The sequence below is a fragment of the Mizuhopecten yessoensis genome, unplaced genomic scaffold (assembly GCF_002113885.1).
Source record: "Mizuhopecten yessoensis strain PY_sf001 unplaced genomic scaffold, ASM211388v2 scaffold6111, whole genome shotgun sequence".
In the NCBI taxonomy this organism is placed as follows: domain Eukaryota; kingdom Metazoa; phylum Mollusca; class Bivalvia; order Pectinida; family Pectinidae; genus Mizuhopecten; species Mizuhopecten yessoensis.
Window position 1 is genome coordinate 58,907 of NW_018406385.1, and position 9,149 is coordinate 68,055.

At 37.7% G+C, this 9,149-nt stretch overlaps 1 protein-coding gene across 1 annotated transcript in view; it reads right to left on the minus strand.

Moving 5' to 3' along the window:
* The window catches only part of LOC110451496 (organic cation transporter protein-like), a 35,235-nt gene that overhangs the window by 7,877 nt on the left and 18,209 nt on the right, over positions 1 to 9,149 (minus strand). The window contains exons 7-9 of the mRNA XM_021499541.1: positions 7,823 to 7,908; positions 5,929 to 6,055; positions 905 to 977 (exon numbers count right to left, since the gene is read on the minus strand). Of these exons, the coding sequence (XP_021355216.1) occupies positions 905 to 977; positions 5,929 to 6,055; positions 7,823 to 7,908 (286 nt within the window). The remainder of the gene's footprint in view (positions 1 to 904; positions 978 to 5,928; positions 6,056 to 7,822; positions 7,909 to 9,149) is intronic.

Consider the following 9,149-nt stretch of genomic DNA (forward strand, 5'->3'; position numbering starts at 1 on the left):
CATTGTACTGGTACATAGTGTAGATATACTGTCCTTGGTATTGGACTGGTACATAGTGTAGATATATTGGCCTTGGTATTGTACTGGTACATAGAGTAGATATATTGGCCTTGGTATTGTGGTGGTACATAGTGTAGATATACTGTCCTTGTTATTGGACTGGTACATAGTGTAGATATACTGGCCTTGGTATTGTACTGGTCCATAGTGTACATATATTGGCCTTGGTATTCTACTGGTACATAGCGTAGATATATTGGCCTTGGCATTGTACTGGTACATAGTGTATATATATTGGCCTTGGTATTATACTGGTAGTTAGTGTAGATATAGGCCTGCGTACTGGGACATGTAGATAGTGTAGATATATTGGCTTTGGTATTGTACTGGTACATAGGGTAGATATAGGCCTGAGTACTGGGACATTTTAGCTATATACACGCATCCTGGTAGATGCTGTTTATGTTACACAGTTCACAGGTAGATAGTGTAGATATAGGCCTGCGTACTGGGACATGTACATAGTGTAGATATATTGACCTTGGTATTGTACTGGTTCATAGTGTAGATATATTGGCTTTGGTATTGTACTGGTACATAGGGTAGATATAGGCCTGAGTACTGGTACATGTAGATAGTGTAGATATATTGTCCTTGGTATTGTACTGGTACATAGGGTAGATATAGGCCTGAGTACTGGTACATGTAGATAGTGTAGATATATTGGCTTTGGTATTGTACTGGTACATAGGGTAGATATAGGCCTGAGTACTGGGACATGTTAGCTATATACACTTGGTATTGTACTGGTAGTTAGTGTAGATATAGGCCTGAGTACTGGGACATGTTAGCTATATACACGCATCCTGGTAGATACTGTTTATGTTACACAGTTCATACTTACAAATATGTTGGAATATGGTGCAATCATTCCTCCTATGCGAGCTGCTGCAGAACATATCCCGAGACCAATATTTCTGTAAAAGAAGAAAGCGTAGGTAGCTATGCACTAGTTGTATGATGTTGATAAGAAGGAGCTGGCCCGGAAAATTCTTAATCTGCATAAGGCAATACTTCTAAATAATTGTCTTCTCTTACAACTTAAACAGATGATAGCAAATTGACTCTATTTCTTGGAGTAAAGCGTTAAATTATTAACCTGTAGGTTATATAATAGTCGTGCTTAAATATCACAAAGAAAATGTTATTTTCTTAACCTTGTTTAGTGCGTTACTTCAATATTCATCCTGTATTAATGTTTAGACATCTATATGATACAGGTACTATTCGGACGACCACAAAAAGCAAACAGCTGCCTATATATTTAGAAATACCTCCGAGTTATGTACCTATATTTAAGATGAAAAACTAAACTAAAAACAACGTCAAACTAGCTATTAGTGGTTGACATAAGTTTAAATCAAGGTCTGAAAAAAGAGCTTTTATTTTTCAATCTCGGTCGTTTCAACAGCGGTAAACACAAAGCGACAACAAATATAATTGATGCTTTCTCGAAATTCATGTCTTAGAACCACGTTATTTGTTGTTCCTTTTGTACTTATTTTGTTCAATAAAGCACGGTCAGATTCACCATAACTTCATTTTCGTGATTGATGTTAAAAGCGTATTTCTTGTTCCCTGTTATAATTTCATATTCTTTTGACGCCTGTTGGTGTTTGTGAATGCCGGCAGTTGTGTACCATTCAAGTCCTACTTTCGTCCCAATTTTCAGCAAAGGAACCAATGACTGGCTCCAGAACTCTGTGGTCAGTCCCCACCTTCCGGTGCGCTGATCACAAAGTTGTAAAAGTTTAGCGGACTTATGAATGGACTTCTATTTGACGAAACTGATTTTTGGTCAACAAATTCAAGCGGTGAAAGACAAAATTGTTGGAAAAAATGATGTCTTCGGGGCAGTTATTCGCCAGTTCATAGGTCTGTATCCAAGATGCTAATTTTGGAAGTAAAATATCTTGCTTTACCAGTTGAGCTAGCTGCTCGCTAGCGATTGACCCAGTCTAGTTTCGCCACATGTGATGATGATGTTCGTCCCTCACTGGTGATGATGACCACGAGTCCGGCTATTATTTGGTAGAGGTGTGGCTGCGATGCTGACTGATCAGTCCAAGCATGAACAGGTGAAACTTTGAGCTGAGCCTGACTGAGAGGCGGAGCTCACTCTACTTTTCCGCTGTTGGTGTTTCTGCTCCAGTGCCTCAGTACGCTTTGTTTTAAAGCCGTACACCCCTGGTGTGATTATAATTGATCAGGCAGAGCGATATTGTACAGTTGCTGACAAGATGTCGGGGGCGATGCTCCAATATTTCAGAGACAACAGAGTGTCATGTAGCGCTACTTTTGTCCTCCACGGGAGCATTTGCCTTTTGACAGCTTGCCGTACAGTAGCCTCTGTGGGAGGCGGTTGATAGTCTTACGGCATACATGACTTGCCCACCTGAGTTTAGAACACGTGCGTATTGCGTTAGAAACCATCTAGAGTACCCTAGTGTCTGCCACGTTGTCCTGTCACTCAATGTGCAGCAGCTTCTGGGGCATCATAGAGACATTTCAGCAGCTTGGCGTGCCGGCTGTAAACTACTCATGTTTCACTGGATGGTAGTACGATTGCACGATAACATTGAGGTTGGTCTGCAGGGTTTATTCCCTTTCTGTCCCAGACCCTGTCATGGAGTTTACCGAACGCCGCGTTGGCCCTGGCAATCATGTATGCGGCTTCTTCGTCGATGGTGACCGATCGTAACAGTGTCCTACAAAGAAAGACAATTATGTCTGACACTGCAAGCTCGTGGCCAATGATTGGTAATTGTTTGACTCTATTTAATGGGGTTCAGGAGCTTGTTGGTGGATAACGTTAGTCTTCTTGATGCTAAGACCGAAGCCGTCACAGGCTTTAGCACACAGGTCCATGCCATTGCACTTTTGAATTGAAGATAATTTCCTTTAAAAGTGTAATTGAAATAGAAACCTGTTCTTCTGCACTTGATAGGGAAGCATTAAGGATTATTGAGATGAGCGACAAGTCCCCCATGTGCCTTAGTGCAAAAGTGATATCACAATGCCTATCTTTCTAATAGTGATGCATTTATGACCAAACACAGTGGATACTGGGGTATAGATAAATCAAAATAGGAATAAAATAAAGGTCAGCTTTTGTAGCACTGGCTGTACAGCGTATTTGAAATTGATTGCAAAGTGACATTTGAATAAAATAGTATGAAGTTATATGTTTCAATTTAATTGATATCTAGAGTAGGAAGGCTTCCATTTAATGTTATAAAAATGTACAAAATATTTGCAATAAAAAAAAAGAAAATTGTTCAGCACTACGTCGATCAATCAAAACTCAAATGCAGGAAAAGTAAACAAAATTGTTTTTAGTGTTAATGTTTTTTTTTTCCTGTAAAAGAAAAGTCCAATTTGCACTAATAATCTTGTCCAGTATTGATTTTACGACATTTGTGTAGTGTGTCTTATTAGCAGTTCACTTTTGTGAAAACCTATGTCAATTATTTGAAATCCAAAAGGAAATTGTACAGCAATATATGGAACAATTGGTACCTAGTGAAATAGTCACCACTAACAGGTAAATAAGACCTGAACACGTAAATGCACCGTAGTCGACAGTTGGTATTCAGAACACCAAACCAAATAAACAAACAAACATATTTTTTAAAGTTGTTTATGCTAGGGTTGAAACATACCAAAGTATTCAATACATGTAGACCTTTACATTGTACTAAATTGTTCTGAAGTGGAACTGCATCAACGAAGCAACTTACTTGTGTATTGTAAATGGAGGACAACGAAATGCATTTTAATAAATTATACTGTCTTGAAGCCATTTATAATGAAACATCTTTAAATAGTAATACAATAGTAAAGTTCGTTCTAAAGTCATAACATGAGGCCCAATGAGCATGCATCACTCATCTTACATATTAATCTCATACCTAGAGAGTCGGTCAAGGTCATTCATTTGAATCCCTTCATCATAGCATGCTTCTGGCCAGATATCATCACCCTGGGCGTTTTGGGTATTGAGAGGTTGTTTAAAAGACAATTGACCTCAATGTCCTTGAATGTGGGTCAAAGTCATTAATTAAGCAAGTTTGTAGCGCTTCATCCCAAACATAATCACCCATCGAATTTTGGATATTTAGAAGAATATGTGTTGAAGGTTACTCAAATATTTGACCCCTGTGATCTTGAAAATTGGTCAAGGTCATTATTTTTAAACAAAAAAAAATCAGTCATTTATCTTACATGAAAACTGACAATATCATCACCCTTGGCATTTGGAGTATTGAGTAGGAGTTGTTTAAAATGTTAACATAGTTAATCACTGTTACCTTGAACGTCTATTACTGCCATTCATTTGAACAACAGCTAAGCTTGCTACTGGCCATATTGCATCATCCTAGGCCTTTTGGTTATTAAGAAGAAATTGTTTTCACTCAGTACACACTTTGTCCACTTCCGGTGCTTACCCATGCCTGAAATTCTTCTTTGAAATTAAGGCCATATCCGGTCTACAGACAATAATACGTTGATAGTTATACCCATACGTTATCCGTATTTATAACATTTTACCAGTGAAACATCAGAAATTACCTAATTGAAGATATACAAAATGTTTAATCTTCACATGTGAATATATGACTTTTGATATTGTCCAATAAGAACGCTACTTTCTATTCACTACGAACATTTTCAGTTCCAAGTTCAGATGAAGCGACGGTAGAATAAGCGTTTGTTTTTATGCGCCTCTACAACATAGATTATATTATTTCCATAACTACAAAATTGTTATAATTTCTGTGTGTAAACCTTAATTACCAGATAAAAGCAGCAAACGGCAGAGTAGCGTGGAGTGACCCATTCAAAATGGCACCCTGCTTTGTCGTCAAGCGAAAGCGTGACGTCATTAGAACTAGATTACGTGAAACATAACGCTACACATTCCTGCACTTTTCTGGTGTAGCAGTATATGCGCCGCGTTACTTCTTTAAAATGTAATGAATGGAAAATTCAGTAGTTTTCCCGTTGAATATCATGTATGTCACTCGTATGGATATACGTTGAAGTATTACTCTTTGTATCTAAGGTTATAGTAAAATAATGTAAAAGCAGCCACAGGAACCTTAACACCAGAGGGGTCCTACTTATTTAGTAATCACCAGGCCCCTGTGATCGCAGATGGTTGTACCTACCCTTCAATAACCTGTTCTGAAGTGACCTTAAAGTCTGTATACTTTCTTTCTACTTTTACATTTTTTCCCTAGCGCCTTGCTTGGCAACACATCATGTTTAGCTCGACTGTTGAGCGTTCGCTCAGGTGAGGAAGGCAATGGGTTCTGTCCCCAGGCCGGGACATACAAAATATCGTGCAAGATAATAGGCTAACATGACACAAATTAACAAATGTGTATCATTATGAAATGCTACCAAACAGATGGAATAATTTTTGAGCGGCAATAGTGCAAGATGTGAGGTTATTGAGCGTAAACAAAATACTCGGCTGAACGATAAGTTGTCATGAAGATTCGTTGTTCAGCAACTTTGCTGCATTTTCTTGTTACAGAATGGTCAAGGTCATTCTTGTTTTACAAACCTGGTAGCCTTAAATCTCATTGTGCAACTGACCAAATATCAGCATACTGGGCCTTTTGGGTGTTGAAAAGAAGTCAGTTAAAGAACAAAGTTGACGCCGGACGGAAGGACGAACTATGGACGCCGCACTACGGCATCAGCTTTCTCGGTCCTTCGGGCCAGATGGAATAGAAACGGAACATACACTGTACATGTGTTTATGCCGACAGTCTTCTAGTCCCATGGGCAATGTGATCTTATTAACTTAGTGGTACATGTTTATATAAAAGAGTTGGAAGAGGAGCCCTGCTTGCTTACCTAAGATTAGTCGGGTACAGTTCGGGAGTGTAGAGAAACAGCAGGGCGAATGAGGCTGCTATTCCAAGTTTCCCCACGTAGTTCAGCACCGTAGAGAGAATCGAAAGAGAACTATTTGCATTGTCCCCTGAAACATATTATCAATTTCATTTACATACTCGTACATGTACCTTGTACAGTTCACTGTCTTGAACTGAACTTAGTATCGAAATTTCCGAAGAAATAAAACATTAATTGTATGAAAAAGCGTATTTTTGTTACAATTAACATAGTCCAGAAAACGAAGTTTCGGTATGTATTTGTTATATCTATAAACGTAGAACAGATAATAAGTTCTGGTATGCATTTGATGTAATAAATTATTATTATTATTATCAATGTATTTAAGATAACGAGGTTCTGGTACGTATTTGGTCTGATTATAACTGTATTTGAGATAACGAGGTTATTGTATGTATTTGTTATGATTATTAACGTATTTGAGATAACGAGGTTCTGGTATGTATTTGTTATGATTATTACTGTATTTGAGATAACGAGGTTCTGGTATGTATTTGTTATGATTAATTATGTATTTGAGATAACGAGGTTCTGATATGTATTTGTTATGATTATTAATGTATTTGAGATAACGAGGTTCTGGTATGTATTTGTTATGATCATTACTCTATTTGAAATAACGAGGTTTTGGTATGTATTTGTTATGATTATTAATGTATTCGAGATAACGAGGTTCTGATATGTATTTGTATTGATTATTACTGTATTTGAGATAACGAGAGTCTGGTATGTATTTGTTATGATTATTAATGTATTTGAGATAACGAGGTTCTGGTACAGTATGTATGTTTTTGCAATGATTATTTGTAATTAATAACTCAGTACATATGACTAAGTTCTGGTAGGTATAATTATTACTGTATTTAAGATAATGAGGTTCTTGTATGTTTTTGTTTTGATCATCAATGTATTTTGAGTTAACAAGTTTCTGGTGTGGTTTTATTATGATTATTACTGTATTTGAGACTGTGTGATGTATTTGTACGTGTTGTAATAAACACATCCGGATAACGAGGTTCTGGTGCGTTTCGTGTACGTGTGATGTATTACACAGTCTAGGTAACAAGGTTCTGGTGTGGTGTTTATATGTGTTGTAATAAACACATTCCGGATATTGAAGTTCTGGTGCATTTTGTGTACGTGTGGTGTATTACACAGTCTAGGTAACAAGGTTCTTGTGTGGTGTTTTTACGTGTTGTAATAAACACATTCCGGAGAATGAAGTTCTGGTGCATTTTGTGTACGTGTGATGTATTACACAGTCTAGGGAACAAGGTTCTGGTGTGTTGGTTATACGTGTTGTAATAAACACATTCCGGGTAATGAAGTTCTGGTGCATTTTGTGTACGTGTGATGTATTACACAGTCTAGGTACAATGTAACAAGGTTCTGGTGTGTTCTTTGTACATGTTGTAATAAACACATTTTGTATAACGAGGTGTGTTATGTGTGTGTTTGTCCTGAGACAATCCGGAAAACAAGGTTCCGGTGCGTTGGGACTTTTTCCTGAAACGCTAACGTTGATTGCATAATTTCCAGCAAATCAGGTTTAATTTCCGTTATCATTTATTTTGACTTCACGTCAATGCAACGTTATTTTTTTTCATACAGTAACGAAAGGGTTTCCTCCGGTCTTACTCTAGAGTATGATAAAACAAATTTCCCTGACCGTAAGAATGGACATCTCTGTCTAATGGGGAGAAACACGAATCACACTTGGGACACGCTTATCTTTAATCCGCAGATGTGAGAGAAACTCACCCCATCCACTTCTGGCAATCGACGGATAAGTGCTTTAGCTGAGTAAGATTATATTCATGTTAGCAATGGTTACCTGCAATCTGCAGTAAGACAACAGACAAAATCAGGGCCACCCCCGTCACGGCATGGAACAATACACAGCATCTCTTTCGGCCTAATCTGTCGCGGTCAAAGACAAAATTATAAGATAAAGACAATAAGTAAGGGCTATGCTTCGTACTTTAGTTTTTTATACTGTATCTGATCATATATATACTCATGGGAACTTAGTATCAGGTTCAGTGGAAGTTTAAACAGAATATAAGACAACCAGGCAGGGCTGACCGATGACAAATATTTAATATATTACCAACAAGTGTTAGTTTGTAAAGTTGGGCCGCTTCATTCCTTGCGCCGAACTATGTGTTAGTATAAAGTTCATGTGAAGTTTGATAGTTACGCACTCCCAAAGAGGGACTTGATAGCAACGTACTTACAAAGAAGAAAATTAACAATAGCTTAAAGAACCCATAGAAAATAAAAAATAGTAGATCACGAAACATTTGAAGATAACTGATAGTAACTCACGGAACCGATGAACGATAAATGATAGTAGCTCATGGAACAGTGCAAGATAAATAATAGTAAGTCATGGAAGATCAATAATAGTAGCTCATGAAACCTTGGGAGATAAATTATCATAGCTCATGAAACCTTGGGAGATAAATGATAGTATTACAGGGGAACCCTTGAGGATAACAGACAGTGGATCATTAAAAGATAAATAGTAATACATAGCTCACGGAACATTGGGAAAGAAAATTGATAGCAGCTGATGTAACCCCTTTACAACAAATGATAGTAGCTCACGGAACATTTAAGCAATAAACTGCATAGATGTGGCAGACCAACTGGTATAACTGCCACATGTGTCACAGACAAACTGAATGGTGCGCGCTAGCATTTATTGCTTAATTTGATATTTCCATAATGAGAATTCGCAAAAAATAATTTATGTCTTTTCCAAATTTCAAATTCCCCGCTTAAACCGTCATGTCAGGACAATATCTAGAACGGCACAAAGAAAACAGCTGACGTCACGCGCTATTTCCCATACACAATGGCAGCCTACCGCATTACGTCCCTTTGACGCGCCTCAAACATCACCACACTTGTGACAAAAGTTGCTGACGCGCGTAAGGTAGTTCCGGTGTAACTAAGGTTCGGCGTCTACGTTGTGAGGGTGTTGACATCTTCAGTGTGTCAATCTATAAATGTCGTTTTGATGACATATATGGTGACATAGGACCATCATAATGCGGGGTTGCCATTCAATATCAAAGATTTTAAGATGATCGAGCAGATAACATGGACGATAAAGGTAAACTTCCTTATTCTTTGAGAAAAGCTTCCACATTTAA